The sequence below is a fragment of the Onychomys torridus genome, chromosome 3 (assembly GCF_903995425.1).
Source record: "Onychomys torridus chromosome 3, mOncTor1.1, whole genome shotgun sequence".
Taxonomy (NCBI): Eukaryota; Metazoa; Chordata; class Mammalia; order Rodentia; family Cricetidae; genus Onychomys; species Onychomys torridus.
This window is the reverse complement of record NC_050445.1, coordinates 35,705,420-35,724,992: the sequence shown is the minus strand read 5'-3', so window position 1 is coordinate 35,724,992 and position 19,573 is coordinate 35,705,420. Positions and strand designations below refer to the sequence as shown.

The following is a 19,573-nucleotide window of genomic DNA, read 5'->3' as shown; positions in this document are numbered from 1 at the left end:
TTGCCATCATTTAGGGGAGTTGGTTACAAGTTATTATTGGTCATGGTCAGGAAAAAAAGCTTAACAAAGGAGATTAGATTCAGGGAACTCCTTCTGAAGGGAAAAAGAAGAAATGTTGTATAGAAATGATGAGATAAAAGGGTGGATTGTTGAGTCTATTTTTGAACAACCACTACTCTCAATTTTTTTACATTGGTATGGATTTTTATGTATTGATACAAATTTGAGGTTATTTTTATTAAACTGTATATGTCTCTTCTCTTGTTTAAGGTATTGTACCTATGTGGCTCATTGAAAAATGTAAAGTTTTAGCCCTTGAAAGCTATTTAGGATAAAGAAAGACAGGTTAGTATTTAGTCATCTATAGCAAACAAACTTATAGTCATGTTAGGTATGTTTTCAAAGTCAAACAGAGATATATTTTAAATAGATAGATGCTCTTCAAATACTTTAAAAAACCCAAAGAATATGGCATTTAAAATGTTTTAATAACATAAGGCATATAGTGAGACACACATGCTTCTGGCAGCCCCAATTTCCTTCAGAAAAGGATGATGGGCATCAAAGAACCTCCATACAGAATTTTGCTTTCAATGTGGCAAAGCTAGACAACTGGGCTAGATACTGCCTTTGCCTCAGCTGCTGACAGTATGCTGTCCAAATTGGACAAGCAAGACACAAAAGAAGGTGACTGCCAAACTTTGCCAAGACGAGGTAGGACAGTCCTTCAAAATTTCTGTTTCACAGAAAAGTCAGTCAGCCTGTAGGCTGAAAATGAATGCCCAGTGTTGCAAAGTAACCTTGAGTGACTGTCCAGGCAGTCAGCTATCTCTGTTATTTCTATAGTTGTTTACTCTGCACTTCCTGTTCACTCAGGTAATATTATATCTTTCTAAGATCTTTGATGGGGTTGAAGAATAGGTAATTATAATTCAGAAAATTCAGAAAAGTAATTTACTTAAGAGATGTTAAGTTTATAAGGTTGAGAAACATAAAAGCTTAAGCTCTTTATTTAAGATGTTTTAAGGTCCAAAAAAGTATTTTTTAGGGTGGTAATGCAAAAGTATTTTTTAGGATAATCAAAAGTGGTTTAGGTATAAAACTCTAGGCTTACTAAGATAAGATAGATAATACAGTACTTTCTCTGAATTTGCCAAATACAAATATAGATTAATATAAATGGGCTAAGTTATAAGAGCTAGTTAGAACAAACCTAAGCTATAGGCTGAGCTTTCATAATTAAATAGGAAGTCTCTGTGTCATTAATTGGGAGCTGGCTGGTGGGACACAGAAAAGACTCATTACAACCAGCTGAGCTATAGCTCCACTCCCTGAAGTCAGGGTGTTAACATAAAATACAATCACAGCCTATAATAGGTAATATTATTAACTACAGTATCTAGGATAAATGAAGAGACAAACTTCTGGCATGCCTGTGAGAAATTATCTAGATTAGGTTAATTAGGGCGGGATTACCCACTCTAACTGTGGATGACATCATTTGATGAGTTGGGGTCTTAGCTAGCTGAGTACAAACATTCATTTCTATCTGCTCCTTGAGTCTGCATGCAATGTGATCAACTAACACATATTACTGTCTCATGTCTTCCCTGCATGGTAGACTGTATTCCTTCAAATTGTGAGCCAAACTAAGCCCTTCTTTCCTTCAGATGTTCCTGCCAGATATTTTGTTATGGCAATAAGAAAAGTTATAAATACATAACACCTAGCTCAATCTTTTTCATTGAATTTTTTCTTCTCGACTTTGTTTACACTTTTAATCAAGTAAATTTTATTATGCACATGTATTCATCAGAATAAAAAAAAAGTAGAAAGACAAGTTTCTTAGAAGTATAAACCATGAAGCCAGAAGTATATAAGCAAAGACTTTATTAAACACTCTGAGGTTGATTAAAAGTAGCAATAGCTTATTTACAATGCATCCCATCAAGAAGTGGAATCTAATTTTTCTAATTCTCAGCTTTATGCTGCTTTGGCAACTCTTTTACCAAGAGAATGTGGCAGAAGTGACAGTGCACATATCTCATGAGTAGGAATAGGTCACTGGAATGCTATTATTTTATGACTGTGAATAAGTCCATGCCAAACCTAAGAGGGAACCTTACTGATGCCATGTGGACCAAACAATTCCAGCCTAAACTTTGAACCCATAAGCACTTGAGTAAATATCTGCTGTTACAATGAGCTGACATCTTACCCAGAAATTGCTAACTGATTACTCTCAACTACTTAATAAGGTATTTTTTTGCTGACTCAGATTTCTTGGCTAAAGAACAAATATTAGCAAGAATAATACACCTGTCTTTACTTTGTGACTCACAGAGGATTTCCAAATTATAACATTTACACTGTCATGCCACCCAATGTGCATAGGGAGTAGATTTAAGGGACTTTGTATTGTATTCTGGTGCCACCAATTACAATATATACGTGTATTATTAATGTTGAAGTAGATCATTTAACAATACATTATGATGGGTGTTGAGGTCTTCTAGGTACAAAACATCATGTCAATATACTTCCATAAACAGAGTAATCATACACCATCTGGGAATTAAAATTTGCTTCAAGATCTAACCAGAGTCAACTTATTAACACATGAGAATGTATAAAAGGCAAAAGGAAGCACAAAAGAATAGAAAGAAACACAGCACCTATGTGTCATCCCCAAATAATACCTCACCATGACAACACCTACTTCCCTTCCATGGACTGACTCCTCAAGTGTTATAACTGACTCAAATCCAGTCAGGGCTTGCCCATCACTAAACTGAATCCAGAATTACAATCCTTAAAATCAAAATTCGGTTTTTTCCCTCTCCTCTGGACCTCTTTTCACACAGGAAACACCCAACAGGCCAGGAAAACCCCTTGTTTTCTTTCTCTCAGTAACTGAGTTCCTGTCTATAACAAGGAAGTCTAGCTTTCCAACATTCATCTACGCTAAACTTGCTGACTGATAGTGAACAACAGAAAAAGTTTAATACTTTAGTTAAAACTCCACAAATGTGGAGAAACAACTATGTCCTTCCAGAGTGGACAAGCAAAATATGGTATAATCAGGGCTAGAGGGATGGCTCAGTGGTTAAGGGTGCTTCCTGTTCTTCCAGAAGACTGGAATTCAGTTCTCAGCACCCATGTCTGGAGTCTCACAACAACCTGAAACTCCAGCTGCAGGTGATTGGGATGCCCTCTTCTGGCCTCACACCTAAGTAAAAATAAAATAAAATTTAAATGTAGTGCACTTAGGTAGTCATAAAGAGAGTGGAACAATAATCTCAATAAACTAGAAATGACCAATCACCAAGGCACTAAGAGGCACAGAGGGATTCTAAGTTTACAGTGTTAAGATCTGGACATCTTTTATGAACAACTTTTTATTCTAGCTTTGGGACATACTTGGAAGGCTGAAAAAGAAATAATATAAAAATAGGAGACAGACCCAGGTAAGATCCACATCAGTAATCCCAGTATTTAGAAGGTAGAAGCATGAGAATCAAGATTTGAAGGTCTTAAGTTATACAGCCAGTTCAAGGCCACCAGGGACTACACATGACTCTGTCTCAATAAAACAAAGAATACAAGAGATGCATAGAAACTGGCCAGGATAATAAGTAGCAACAGAGGGAAAGGCATAACACTTAAAAAACACGGTTCTTTGGGAAAATGATCCAATAGTTTCATTTTTAAAAAAAGATTTATTTATTTATTATGTACACAGAAGAGGGCACCAGATCTCATTACATATGGCTGTGAGCCACCATGTGGTTGCTGGGAATTGAACTCAGGACCTCTGGAAGAGCAGTCAGTGCTCTTAACCTCTGAGCCATCTCTCCAGCCCTAGTTTCATATTTTTTAAACAAATAATACAACTGTTACCTAGGTACAATCTGTGAAGTAGCTCATAAACCTACTTGTTTTAAAAAAATAAATACCATAGTAGCACTGTAAAACAGAGGAGTGGGTTTGCTTTGATATTTGGTTTTTGTAAAATAGTGCCACAAAAGCAAATATAGCCGACCAAAATAATAGTTTAATGTTGCTAACTTTTATGATTAATAAATTAGTCTCAATCTTTCAAAAATTTAATAACTAATTATAAGAACACGTTTTTGAGAATAAGAATATTCACCTGGTTATGTATATTAGCAAATACATTCTCATAACAAGAGACCCAGGCCTCAGCAGAATTGCAGCCGCAGCTAAAAGGCCTGAGCAGGATGCTCCCCTAATCTCAACTGCCCCTGACCTTTGCCCTAGTCAGAGAGAGAGCCATGAACACCTCACCCTATGGGGAGGGTCAATCAGAAGTCATGAACACCTCACCACAGGGAAGGGTCAATCAGAAGCAGACAAACAACTCCAGGTGTCTCTCCGATGAAACTAAAATATTGCAATTCCCTAGACCCAAGAGAGCCAATCAGCTCAGTCTAGGTACTCTTAGCCAGGGCTTGAGCCAATTCCAGGTCTGTAACTAGGCCATCCTGGAATCCCTCAAGTCTGCCCATTGTCTAGCCACTATAAAAACCCTCGCCCTGTGCTGCTCTAGGCCTCTCCTGCATCAGCCGGTCGGACCAAGAGGCCTGAATTAACTCGTATGAAAGACTTTTTGTTTTTTTGCATCAGATTCGGTCTCTTAGTGATCTTTTGGGGATCTAGACTCTGGACACAACAATAAAGGTGCTGCTGCTGTGGTGGCACATACATTTAAATTTATATATAATTTTTAGTTCACTTGGAGTATTATGTCTTTCTGTTGTGATCTACTTTGTATTTCTTCTAAAATGTTGCTGGTATAATCACAAAAAAAAAACTTATGTGGAGCTGAGAAAAAAAGTGAAAAATGACTTATAAATTAAAATTCTGCCAGTTGTGGTGGTGCACACCTTTAATCCCAGCACTTGGGAGGCAGAGGCCAGTCTGGTCTATGAAGTAAGTTTCAGGATAGCCAGGGCTATGTAAAGAGACCCTGTCTCAAAAATAAATTCCCTTTTGTTGCCTCCTCCTCCTTCTTTTGTTTTTTTTTTTTTTTGTTTGTTTGTTTGTTTGTTTTTTGTTGTTGTTGTTTTTTCGAGACAGGGTTTCTCTGTGTAGTTTTGGTTCCTGTCCTAGATCTTGCTCTGTAGACCAGGCTGGCCTCGAACTCACAGAGATCTGCCTGGCTCTGCCTCCCAAGTGCTGGGATTAAAGGTGTGCACCACCACCGCTCGGCCCCTTTTGCTTCTTGATTTATGAATCAAGGAGCTACTCTTTGGACAATCTGAAATTTAAATTTCCTCATAGATAGGTCAACTTTGATGACTTGGTTTTAATAATTTTAAAAGGTTTAATATTTTAATTATTTAATATTGAAATACTCATATTTTAAGGATTAGTTTCAAGATTACTGAACTTCTGGAGGTCTGGTGTACAAAGTGAGTTCTGGGATACATAGAAAGACCTTGTCACAGATAACAATAACAACAATAAAGATTTTTGAACTTCTGATTGAGGATTAAGAAATCCTAGTTTCATTCTAGACAGAAGTAGAATAACCTTTCTGAAGTTTGAAGAATTTACATGAATTTACAATTCTTTCTTCTAGGGTACGATTCTTTCATTCCTGCACTGAATGAGGAGTAAGAGCACATGGTTTACCTTTCTAGCATTTTTAGTTAGATACAATGAGTTGATGTTCTTGGATTCTGAAGGCTTGCAATGTCTGAGATCCGCATTGTGCTTTCAGGGACTTTATGAAGCTTAACCTGTTTTCTGGAGCTATGGTAGCATCTTCTCCTATTCTTATTTTCCCAGAAGTGAATAAAGGAGTTTGTAGTCAGAGCCAAGAGGAATGCCTCAAGTTCAAGTCCACCTGGTCTACCAAGTAAGTTCCTGGCTATCCACAGCGACACACCACTACTGTTGTTTAAAATAGGAAGAGGCACAGCTTGCCTACCAGCCTTATCTGATGAGCTTACCAGAACCTCATTAGTATCATCCCAGTCTTCCTCTGGTCCCAGAGCTCCGAAACCAGCCTCCTCTGGTAAGCCTGGCTCTCACCTTCATCAAAGAAGCTTCTTTTTGCAGCAGGTTGGAACTATTACAGAGATCCACAATGATCAAACTGCAGAGAACCACTGGCAGCCGGGCAACAACCCCCAGTTGATAACTCTACAACTCAACCTCTATAGCCAACCTCGGGGAAGACCTCAGAGGATGAGGTGGAAAGATTGTTAAGAGTCAGAGGAACAGGATATCTGCTGCATGATAGCATTTTCTAGACATGGCATGGAAGCCGTGCCCATGAAATTTCAACAACAAGGTTGTCTAAACAAGACCTGCATAATGACGCCAACCGTCAGCATGCAAGCTTGAATGATGAAATGCTACAGAAAATCAATGGTTTCTGAGAAAGAGAGAATCAGTATCTCCAGGGTAGAGCCCTCTAATAGATTATCCAGTCCCAAGTGGTCAGTCCTAAACACACATATATATGAGCAACACTAAATGGATGTAGTAAGTTGTGTGTGTGTGTGTGTGTGTGTGTGTGTGTGTGTGTGTGTGTGTGTATGAAAAAAGACCATGATTTGAGATGAGAGGAAATGGGGGATGGGAGGAATTGGAGAGGGGAGAAAGGAGGGGTAAGAAGGATATAAATACAGTACTTGGGTGAAATTCTCAAAAAAAAAAAAAATTAAGAATAAATGGAGGTAGGGGATCCAACTTCCAGCAGTCTTTAATTGAACCATATATTCAGAAGTTAATACAAAGTGCTCTTCCAAAAGACTGAAGTTCAATTCCTAGCACCCATACCAGGCAACTCACAATCACCTGTAACTCCAGCTCTGGTTCCTTCAGGCACTTGCATTTATGTGAACATATCCCCACATGTGGACAAAGGTAAATTTATTAAATTAAGAAAAAACATACATTAAGAGTTTTGTCAAAATGCAGACTAATGCCACTCTGACTGAGCTTTGTTTTATGTGAAAATCTTACATGTAATGGTCTTCTGATTCTCAGCAGCATTGATCCTCCAGCTTATAATAACTAATGTCCTATGTTAGGACCCAAGTGTCCTACCTTCACCTCACCATTGACATCTCACACAGCTTTTTTTTCCTTCTTCTTTTCTTTTTAAACACATAATATACTGACGGATGGGACTCAGAAAGCGGTAACTTCTTTTCAGTTCTAGGGATGAAAGTTAGGACCTTTCCTGTTGTGACAAAACTTTTCCTGGGGAGATGTAACACACACACACACACACACACACACACACCCCTATTCAACCCCATTTAGGGAACTCACAAAAGACCAAGGTACGGATACCACCAAAGACCAATTAGGCGAACCAATGAGTTTTATTGGGTTTACTTTCAAGAGTATGGGTGAGGAGTTACTTGCAGGAGCAGAAATAACTCAAAGACAGCTGCATCACCAAAGCTCACCTCAGAATGGGTGACAGCTCACAAAGCTGGGAACCTGGAGCTCACTTCACAGTCTGCAGGCAGCCCAACATGTTAAGAGTGTCCTCAACTGGCCTAAACCGCCTCCAGGCAGCTCAGCTGGCTTCTGCTTTTTCTAGGCAGCTGTTCTGGTCTAAGGAACTTCTTTGCAGCATGGCTTCTCTGGGAGTCTTCTTGGCAACTGTTCTGATTGCTTACTCGGGTGGGGAAGGGTCTAGTGAATCTGATCAGTTTCAGGGGACTACCTGAAGCTATTTTGAGTTGTTGTTTTTTGTTTGTTTGTTTAGACCTTCTTGCTTAAGGAGTTTCCTTGAAGGATGGAATGTGTAGTCTTGGAGGAGGAAACTGTTATGCAGTATTCCCTTGCCAGGCAAGTCCTTCAAGGCTGAGCTTCTTCAACTTTTCTAAAATGATTTTTAAATTTTTGAGACAAGTTTTCACCACACAGCCATGCTTGGCCTTCAGCTGACTTTCTCTGCACCCCGGAGGGTCCTTGAACTTTACTCTTTTGAGTAAGGGACTATAACTCAGGCTGGCCTTGCATTCCATAGTAGCCAATGATGACCTTGGCTTTTTAATTTGCTGCGTCAGCCTTCTAAGTACATGGCATCATAGGTATTAGCCATCATGCATAAAAGAACGCCTTTTGATTTTTGGCAAAAGCAAAAGATAACCTTCTGCTGTTATAGCCAGGGTCATTCTTATTATTCTCGGGTCAGGCCACACAATGCTTACTCAGAACACCATGGATCAGTGCTCTCTACATTGGATGGGGAAGCATGCCCATGAGTAGCTTTCTAAGCAAAGTCCTTGATGAGCTTATCAGTTTGAACATGATGCAGCTCACTTCTGAGTTCTTGAAAAGCTGCTCCCAGCAATTGTGTCCTAAGAGTTATTTGAATTGAAGCTGTTTTCTTGCTCCAAGCCTCTGCAAGGCACGAAAGTCCTGTTAGATGCCACACCCACTTGTTCACTCTGTCTCTCAACAAATTTATCTTTCTTTAATTTAATAATTCTAGTCTACACCTTTCCTTTCCAGAGGAGGCATTACCCCGTGTTTTTTGGTAGCAATCTGGACATGCCAGGATTTCTTTAATATCATTTCTAATCCTATTGAGCAAATGATAAGACAGAACAATACTATCATTTAGCAGTCTCATTGGCTCTCATTTGGGGACTATCAGTTTTGGCATTGAATTCAATTGACATTGAATGGAGGGGTAGCACACACTAATAATCCCAGCATTTATGAAAAAGACTGAGTTTGGAGGATCTTTAGTTGCCAAGCCAAGAACATAGCAATTTCCAGGCCAGATTGGAACACACAGCAAGATCCATATTTTATAAATAAATAAATGAAAGAGAGAACAAACAAAAAGAATTGTGGTTAGAGAAAAAATGCATTCACAAGTTTCTGAATTGTCATCTCTTTCCCAAATTCACTATAATGCACAGCAAGCTACCTAATGGGGAATTGTGTTGGCATGGCAGATAACTAATACTTCGCTAGATGTTATAAACAGCTTTTCAGTCCTTCCAAAGCAGATATTTTAGCTGTTCATTCTAACTTTCCAAAAACAATGATTAATTTAGGACTACAATAAATCCGACAAATGCACGCAGTCCTAAGTGAGCCCCATGTGTTCTTCACTGCATTTACCATCCCATGTGGTATCCAGACTACCACAGCCTCCTCCACCGGCTAGCCTTTCCCACAACCCAGCAGATTTAGCCTGGGTCCCACATCCATACACCATTCTAGTCTGGCCTTCTGTCTTCACTCCAAAGGAGCTCTAGGCTTGGGCCAGGAACCTTCCTCCCTCTCTCCCAAACCTCAGTACCCTCCCATGTCACATCCAACCTTTTCAGTGAGACCTATCTACCCCACACTCCTGTGTGACCCAGGAAACACATCCTGAATGACAGCCTCTGTCCACCAGGCTTCATTCCATCCAAGCCATTTCCAGCCTCTAAATCTAACGCATCCCACCTCTCTTCTTATCCGACCTTCATGTTGTAGCTGACTTCAGTCAGGTCAGGATTTGTCAGTCACTAAACTGAATCAAAACTTGGCAGTCCTTAAAATCAAGATCTGCTGTTCCTTTCTCCTCTAGATCTCATCTCTCACAGGCAACAGCCAACAGGCAGAAGAGGCCCTCTCTTTTTCTTCCACCCAGAAAGCTTAGTTCCTCTTTACATTAAGGGAGACTAGCTTTCTGACATGCCACTCTGAGGAATTTGCTGACTCATGGTGAACCAGCAGAGAAAGTATATTATTCAAAGGCCACACTACAGAGGAAACTGCTTTGCCTTTCCAGAGATAAGTGAACGAGCAAACGGTGGTACATGCAGACAGTGGAACAGTAACACTGAGAAAATAGCAATGAGTCATCAAGTCACTAAAAAGCACAGGGGGATTCGAAGTTTACAGTAATAAGGTGTGGATGCCTTTCTGGAAGTGCTTTTTGTTTTCAATGGTTGGGACATACTGAGAAAGAAATAATTATGAGGAAGAAATACAACCAGAAGTCAACTCCTACAGTCTTGTCATTATACCCATAGCTTAGGACACCTATCAGTCCTCAGCAGAGATGCTTCCATACACAGATTCAAAACTGGACAATGTGCAGAGAATGAAAATGCAGTGTGGTGATGTATTGTGTCCCCCAATAAAATTTACCTGAGAGATCAGGGAAATAGTAAAAGCCACAAGCTAACCTCACCTCACCGACACCTCAGTCTCCAAAGAGACTTACTTCCTGTATACCCACACCTATATTCCTTTCTGTTCTGCTCACTCATTTGCTCTCTTAGCCCAACTACATCACTTCCTCTTCCTGCCCAGCTCTGTCACTTTCTGTCTGTCTGTATAGACCCCCAGACCTCTATGGTTAGTGCTGGGATTAAAGTCGAGTGTCACTACATACTGCTCTGTTCCCCAGTGTGACCTTGAACTCACAGAGATCCAGATAGATCCCTGCCTCCTGAATGATAGGATTAAGGGCTTGTGCTACCACTGCCTGACTCCTATGTTTATTTATAGTGGCTGGCTTTTTCCTCTGATCCTCAGATAAATTTTATTGGGGGACACAATACATCACCACAATGCAGAATGCTCATCTCCAGGTGGGACTTCTGTATCACACCCCTCTTTTAAGGCTCAGAGATTGTCAAGGAGTAGGGGCATAAATGTTATAAGAACCATAAGGAAGTAAATGATTATAGGAAAAGCATTTTCTGGGCATAACAGGGCATTAACACAAGTCAATTCACAGTGGCTGTGCCTGCATGTAGAAGACATGCACAAGAGCAAACCAGAAAAACAAACAAACAAACAAACAAACAACTCAGCACAGGAAGTGTTAATCCCGCTGGTTGAGAAATAGACCACTACCACAGTTTAAGCCAAATTTAAAGTAAGCTTTAATTAAATACTGGCCAGGTGGGTGGGCTCTGGCCAGGTCCATACCCAGGTTCCAGGGAAATGACTCAAATCACAGTTTGTAGCAACTTAAGAAGGAAAACTGATAATTCATTGCATTTTCCATCAGGTCCAATCAGGGGCAAGCATACACCCTGACGTACCTCCAGCCTGTGAACCTCCCATCGGTAAGTGATCAAGGCATCCAGTGCAGACAGGTCAAACAAATTTGTTTCCTCCCTCCGTCCCTCCCTCCCTCCCTCCCTCCCTCCCCCCTCTCTCTTCCTTTTTTTTTTTCTTTTTTCATTCATATGGCACTGAAAACCAGGAGTGGCAAAAATGAGTTCCCTCCCAAGGAACTTGGCCACTCTGAACCATGCTACTAATCTGACTCTCTTAAGATATGTATGGACCATTTGTTTCTGCTGGCTTTGGCCACCCACCAAATTTGATTCTAAAGCCTTTCTGTTCTACTTTCCACCTTATCTAACCATCCATCTCTCCTCGACTTCTCAGGAAGTGTCCTTTCTCTGGCTTCCGGAGCCTGCTACCCACTTTGTGGTGCCCACTATGGGGGCATCGCCCTGCTTTGGGGCACCTACCTACCATATGGGCATTCTTTTGCTACACCCTTCAGGGCCCCACCACCTGGGCAATTGTACTTACTAAGACACTTGCTCTTCTGTTGGAACCCTCACTTTCCAAAGCCTCTCCTAGTGCACCTCTCCAGCTGTTTTCTCCTCTACCTGCTCTAACCACTTGCCTCTCCCTGTCTGCGGCCTAAGTGACACTACAGAGCTCCCTGCTTTGTCTACTTTTATTGTGAAAGCTACACCAGTGTGCCCGGAAGCCTCCCCTCACCCTATTGGCCCCTCTCACGTGGAAAGGGATGCCTCTCCTTTATGATTTAGGACATTTCTCCCTGATAAGTCCATTTGAGGATGCTCAGGATTGAAATTCTTGTTATACCTTGTGGGTGAGGCCAGGGAAGTGGGACTAAGGACTCAAAGCCAGGATTGCCAAGGGCCCATTCCCAGACAGAGCTCAGGGGCCTGCACCTGGGAAAACACGTGGTGTGGTATAGACTTGGGTTTGGAGGACACAGCAAGGGGTCTTGTTCTGCACAGGGGCAGGGGGCGCCGAGGATCTTGCAGGAAGCTAAAACTACCCACAGCCACCCTGTGGAGTGGCCTGGGAAAGTCACCAGTCAGCAGCAGTGGCAATGTCAGAACTGAAACCCTGTGGCCCTGAAACCTCTCAGAGCTCACTGATAATCATCAGACCTGCTCACCTGTGGAGCAGAACAAACAGGCCTGGAAAATGGAGATGGAGGAGACAGTAGTGAAGGATTCAGGGCAACAAGCCATCAATTCATTGTCCTTGAAGGAGAAACTCAGAGAAGAGAAACAGAAAGAAATGACTGATTCTCCAGTATACATGTGCTGGGGGCTGTTGACATTCTGGGGTGTAGCTGTGGACTTCTCAAAAGAGGAGTGGGGATGCCTGGACTCTGCTCAAAGTGCTTTGTATATTGATGTGATGTTGGAGAATTACAGCAACCTGGTCTTGTTGCGAGACCCCGAGCAAGAGAACCGCAGAGCTGATATCTGATGTAAAACACACAGGGGTTTATTGATAACAAGCAAGCCTGGGCTTGGTCCATGTCCAACACTTGACATAGCAGGTGGAGGAGGATGACCCTGAACTCTCAGGGTGAGGGGTTTTTTAAGGGAAAAACTACAAGCAGGGTGGTACATCATATGATTGGGTGAGGGTGTGTAACCTTTGAATTTACTGGTTGGGGGTTACAGTTATCATTTTTGAGCATGCCTGGACAAGTGCCAGGCTTTGTCCTTGAGCTGCCATGGAGGCTGGCTGGCCTAGCACATTCACATTGACCCATGCATATAGCTCTAAGTTGGTAAAGGGTCCCAGACAGTAAACAACTGGCTGAACCTTGAGTAGTCAGAGTACGTGCAGGGGGTTAGGGTGGGGGAGTGTCTTGTGTCTTATGTTATTGTGTGCTACGTGATTGCGCAGATGCACGCAAAGGTCACACAATCAGCGCATGTGTGGCATACCTCTGTAAGCCTACCTGCGCATGTGCACAGGAATTCTTAAAAGCTGGACACTGACTCCTCCTCTCTCTCCTCTGCTCTCCCCCCCTCCCTCTTCTCTCTGCATGTGCTTCTTCCCCAGGCCTGGTTCTTTTGTCTCTCCCTTCCTCCTAATAAAGCTCTGATACTGGGTTTTGTCGTGGCTCGTGCCTCATGACCTTTCTGCACAGTAACCAGCATCGCTTATCATTTTTTAAAACAACACTGACCTATGAGTATAGCAGAATATCATTACTTCTCATTTCATAGAATTTTTCCCCAGTTGTGTTTCATTCTATCATTGGTCTCCGAGCTGTCCAGCCTCTGGTTTCTGGCCATCCAAGCAGTGTCAGACATGGGTCCCCTCTCCTGGTGTGGGACTCAAGTTGGACCAGTCCTTGGTTGACCACTCCCACAAGTTCTGTGCCACCATTACCCCAGCACGTCTTGGCGGCAGGACAGATTATAGGTTTTGTAGCTGTGTTGGTATCCCAGTTTCACTGCTCGAAGACTTGCCTGGTTGTAGAAGATGGCCAGTTGAGGCCCCGTCCCCCCCATTACTAGGTGTCTTCACTAGGGTTACTCTCAAATATCTCAGAGAGTTTCTGTTGCAATAGGTTTCCACATGCCCCCCAATTCCAGTCATCTCTCCCAGTACTCTCTCCTTCCATCACCTCCCACCCCAACAGGCCTGATCCCTCATGTTCTCATCCTCCCTCACCCCCAATACACCCACAAAACCTATTCTATTTCCCCTTCCCAGGAAGATCCGTGTGTCTACCCTTGAGCCCTCCTAATTGCTTAGCCTCTCTGGGTCTGTGGATTGTAGCATGATTATCCTTTACTTAGCAGCTAAGTCCACTTATAACTGAGTACATATCATGTTTGTCTTTCTGGGTCTGAGTTACTTCACTCAGGATAATTTTTTCTAGTTCCATCCATTTGCCTGAAAATTTCATGATGTCGTTATTTTTAATAGCTGAGTAATAATCCCTTGTGCACCACATTTTTTTGATCCATTCTTCAGTTGAGGGACATCTAGATTATTTCCAATTTCTGGCTATTATGAATGAAGCTGCAGGGAATATAATTGAGCAAGTGTCCTTGTAGAGGATGGAGTATACCACAAGGTATATGCCCAGGAGTGGTATAGCTGGAGCTTGAGGTAGATTGATTCTCAATTTTCACTTACAGAAATTTTTGCTTAACAATATGGCAGAATTGCAAGAATACAAATTAAATTACTGGCATTTGCAGAACAAGAGCCTGGCACAAAGGCCACTATGACCTAACACTAAAAGTAATCTTTCCACAACATCATCTGTCACTTTACTCTAGAACAGACATTCTTTTGTGGCCCATGACAGTTGTTTCAAAATAGTTACTGTAAGATATCTCAATTTGCCTTGACATTTTTCCTTGCCTCAAATGGTTGGAACACCCACTCAATTCACTAGAGTTATATCCACTCCCGTGGCAGTTCCTCTTTCCTAATAAACTTGCCAATTCATCCTGGAGGACCTTCCACCCATGTTGTTTGGGTTCACAAACCTCTGAGCTGCATTCCACAGTAAATCATGCATGCTGCGCCAGGGAGACTTTGCAAAGGACAAAGTTTAATCTTTGTTCACGGTAATCAGTCCTACAAAGATCTGAATGAATATCCTATTTGAGTGTCCCACCCCTTGACTGTGGCTGCTTGCCAATGCAGTAAGAGCCCGCCTCCTTATCCAGAGCATAAAAACTCCTCCAGTCTCCTTATAGAGGAAGCAGGCATTCATCTGCTCTCTCAAAAAAGTCTTTCAGCAACCATGGCCACCTTCGTGGAGCTCAGTACCAAAGCCAAGATACCCATTGTGGGCCTGGGTACCTGGAAGGTGAGTGTGCAGTCTTGGGCCACCTGCTTCTCTCTTGAGGGGGGACCTTGGCATTTTCCCTCATTGCCCAGCATCTGCTATACAATGAAGGAAGCCCAGAGATGGCCCCACGTGTCCTTTCATTTGGGGCTTCTTTGGGTTGCAAAGTTCCAAGACGAGCCTTTCTCTGAAATGAGGCTAGCTTCCCTGCTTTGTATACTTGGGAAGAAAACTGTTTTCAGAGCCATTGTTTTCTTAGAAGCTTCTCCTTCTCAGACTCTCTGTTGGGTTGCTACTGGCTGAGTGACTGGGAGAGAGGAGAGAGTTCTGAATGACCCTTCTCCCTCTCCTGCTCATGATGTAAGGCTCTATGCTAGCATCTCAGTGGCCTGGGGGTCTGGGGGAAAGGCAGAGTCTCAGACCCCAGCCCAGGCTACTGAACCCCAACCCTTTACTGAGACTCCCTGTGGTTCCCTGACACAGTAAACTCTGAGCAGCATGAGGGCTACAGAACCTGGGCTGGAGTCAGCTCAGGTCTGCCCTGGTGTGTTAATCTCTCCTGGCAAGTTGCTCCATGGCCCATCCCAGTGCTCAGATTTCAGTGCTCAGTGAAGCAGATTTCCCAGTCTCTCTTGGGACAAGTCTGGCATTGTTCCATCTTCTAACTCTGCCTTTCTGCTCAGTGGTAACATGACAATAGCCAGCTTGTTTACAGGACTGTTTTCAATTTACAGTTTGATTTCTTAAGACAGGGTCTCAGTCTGACTGGCCTTGAGGAACTTGGAGTAATCCTCCTGCCTCAGCTTCATGAACACTGGGATTACAGGTGTAAACCTTCATTCCTAGATCATGAGCTCTTTGGGAACCCTCCTCTCCTGTCTCAGAGACTCATCTCCAGTCTTCCTCCTCAGTTTCTCTTTCCTTCTTTGCACAGAGGGTAGGATCCCTCTTTGTTTTGGTGTTGGATTGAAATCTTCCTAGAACAGTGAGATTTGCAACCAAATTAGAAATTTCACATTCCATTAAGGTAACAAACAACCATAAATCTCCAGGGAATCTACTCACCCTGGATAAATTCACAACAGTTCAACTTTCAGAATTTCAAAAGCAGATGTAAATATTGTAAAGGAGTTGTTTTCAAGGTAAGGAGATGGTGCTGTGGGACAATATTTCTGCACACTGTGACGATGTATTGCTGTTACTGTTAATAAAAAGCTCATTGGCAGATGGCTAGGCAGAAATTTCGAGGCAGAGAGAATGCTGGAAGAAAGAAAAAGAGAAATTTGTTAATTTAAGTTGTAAGAGCTGCCTGGAGACAAGCCTAAGATATCGGCCAAGCTTATTATTAGTAACTTACTATTAATAAAACCTTCCTATGTGGTTGTTTGGGAGCAGCTGATGGGACAGAATCTTCCACCTACAAGATGGTGCTGCTGTAAGGACTCCACGCTCATCAGTGGACATGCAGGAGGATGGGGCCTTGGGCCGGACCCCAGAGCTTTTGAGTTTCTGGCAATTCCTTGTTCATGTGATGGTATAGCTGTTCTTCTCTGCGTAATGTGCTTCTCAAAGTTTGATACTTTAAAAAGAATTTTTAGGTTTTGTGAGAGATAAAGTGTTATTTTTATTGTTTGAGAGTGTGTTACGTATCCCAGGTTGGCCTCTTGCTCATTATGTAGCTGAGACCGGCCTCGAACTCATGATTCTCTTACCCTCCACCTCCCAAATAATATTACAAACATGGGCTTCCACATCCAGCAGATGTTCTTTTTTTTGGAGTGAGATGGTAATGTGCCCTGGGCTGGCCTCAGGGTCAGGACCCTGCTGCCTCTGTGCCTCTCATGATGGGATCACAGGCATGTCGCCCTATACTCTGCAGGTAGATGAGCGCTCAGTGCTACTTTTCCTACACTGATGTCTGGCTTGGCTAGGTTAGATCACAAGGTGACATTTCACATGTTCTTTTCTCTTCTTTTTCTTATTGTTGTGTGTGAGGAAAAATCAGTTATTATAGTTCCCTGTGTGTTCCTTTTCTGAAACATTGAGCACATATTGCATCCACCGAGCCTTACTAAGTGCAGGTGATGTGCTGAAAACTTCACATTCTTGTGGCAAACAAGCAACACACACATCTCATGAGGCAGAGCTGTTATTGTTGTTATAATTTGTTGTCAAGGTTCAGAGAAATTGAGGAATCTGCTCAGCCTCATACTCCACCATGGCAGAGCAAATTAGCTGGTAATGACCATTTTGAGATCCTTCTCTCCGAAGTCTGGAAACCTTGTTTTCAGACTGACCTTCAGCAAGTTGCAAGGAGAGCCATCTTTTTACTCTCAGATACTGGAGAGACTTCAAGATCAACCTGAATTAAAGGACAACTAATTGTTGACTAGACTAGGACATGGGTGATAATATTACAATGACATGTGTATTAAGATGCCATGATAAAGCCCATCACTTATAGGATAACCCCCAAATTGAAGGAAATAAAAAATTTAATTCATTTTTTCTTTTGCTTTGAAAAGTTTCCCAATGTACGTTTTCCTCTCCCACGTCTACTTGGATTAAAGATCCCAGCAAGGCTATGGTTTTGAGAATCTGGTCTATGGGGAGCCTTTAAGGGGGGGCCTCGAGTGCATCTGATGGGCCTTTCTCTTGCCTTTCAGTCTCCCCCAGGCAAAGTCAAGGAAGCTGTGAAGGCCGCCATTGACGCTGGGTATCGCCACATTGACTGTGCCTATGTCTATAAGAATGAGAATGAGATAGGAGAAGCCCTCCGAGAGAAGATCCAGGAGAAGGCTGTGAAGCGGGAGGACCTCTTCATCGTCAGCAAGGTACAGTGGCCCATGGTGGATGGCCAGGCCCTTACCATGAGCTATTACAGGTCATAGGCTTATGCAGTGAGAATTCAACTGTCATTTACAAGGTCAACCCACAAGAATCAAGGATTCTGATGGAGGATTAAAGCAAAACACAGAGCATTTTGAAATTATTGCCTTTTGAATGAATTGGCTGTTTCTTGTAGATTTCTTGTGCAATTACAACAAAGATATCTTCTTCTCATTACCAAACATTTTTATGAAATGTCTATATATAATCACATAATTGCATCTCAACCTTATAGGCACACTTATATCTGTGGATGGTCAGGAAGATGACTTTTCATTTAACTGTACAATTTTGATATGTAGAAAATATACTAGGATATGCTTCATAACTAGATCTATTGTTCCATGAGACTGAGACACTTAAAGACTGCCTTGTTCCTTTTACTCACACTAACAAAAATAACAATCTCACCTCAGTCTAACACAAACTGCACACATTTAGCTCATTTTTACCTCAGAGCAAATTCAAACTAGACTAAAGGCATTTGTAAACAGACCATGAGTTTAAAACTTTACAGTTATGCAAAGGTCAGAGTCACAGGTGTCTACCAAGATTACTAACACAAAGCATCTAAGAAAAGCATGCCAATTCTTTGATTGCCAAGTCTGCTGACAATAGACGTATGTCTCAAAGTTTGTCTCATTTGGGCACTATGGCCCCCTCTCTTACTCCCAAAACCTCAAAAATGTGTGTTGCCATGGTAAATGGCTCAGCTCCTTGTTGCTTATCCTAGGAATGTGCTTTTGACCAATGAGAGTTAACTCTCGTAACTCTTCCTTTTGTTTAGAACCTCCTGTGAAAGAAGAATAATTAGGCTAGATGAGAAGAAGCAGAAAGATTAGAATAGAGAATTAGAGCTAATATATATATATATATATATATATATATATATATATATATATATATATATATATATATATATAGACAATTAGGCCAATAAAATTAGGAGAAGAGCAAAAGAATAAAGAGACAGGCACAGAAGGATCATAGTGTGAGTGGATTCATTCCTTCGCCGTTAGTCTTTCCCTCACTTACTATAGTGTCTCCTTTGGACCCTGAGAGGAGGTCTTGAAGGCTGGCCCTTAAAAGCCTCCATTAGTGGATTTAACTTCAAGGCAGGTAGAAGTATCTGGGTATGGCTGGCTTCAAGAGCTTAACAGCTGATCCTATGCCCTTGTATGTCTGCTAGACCTTTTCCCCTGCCTCCTTTATAGCTCTAGGCAGATTTCCACACACACAAACACCCACTCTTGGAGTGGCCACACTAATATGTACTCATTGCCATTCATCACAGGGCCTGGCCAGCCTGGGGACAAGGAAGTACTAAAAGGACCAGCTGCTTCTAATTGTATCCTAATGCTTGAATTTTAAGAGCAAACAACAACTCCTGCCCTCTGAGAAATGAGAGCCAAGGCAGGGCATAACATAAGAATACACATTTTAGCCAATGGCCAACTGTGTTTAATGACCAAAGAAACAAACAGAATATCAAGAGCATAGAAGATCCCTTAGGAAATGACCTTGACTTGATGGGAGCTGATGACCTACTTGATAAGTTTCAAATCCCAGACAAACAGCTGAGGTGCTTGATATTTAATATATCAAAAGGGGCCTAACTACCAGGTTCTCCCAGCATCCCTAGGTCCCTACTTGTTACAGGGTATGATTAGCATACCGCACCCTCTATGCTGAACTCTCCAGCCCAGGGACTGGGCTGCCCGTTCCCCAGAGGCTCTTCCCTATATAATCCAGACATTTTGGTTACCTGCCCCTTTTGTATCTTTGGCCTCCAGGCTGCTGGACCATATTCCCCCTTTCCCTCACCACCTCCCATGGCCCAGC

The 19,573-nt window shown here is 42.1% G+C and overlaps 1 protein-coding gene across 1 annotated transcript in view; it reads left to right on the top strand.

Annotated features, from left to right (window-relative positions):
* LOC118580013 overlaps positions 1-19,573 on the top strand; it is a 29,798-nt gene that overhangs the window by 6,366 nt on the left and 3,859 nt on the right. The window contains exons 5-7 of the mRNA XM_036181851.1: positions 5,815-5,884; positions 11,021-11,078; positions 17,509-17,676. Of these exons, the coding sequence (XP_036037744.1) occupies positions 5,815-5,884; positions 11,021-11,078; positions 17,509-17,676 (296 nt within the window). The remainder of the gene's footprint in view (positions 1-5,814; positions 5,885-11,020; positions 11,079-17,508; positions 17,677-19,573) is intronic.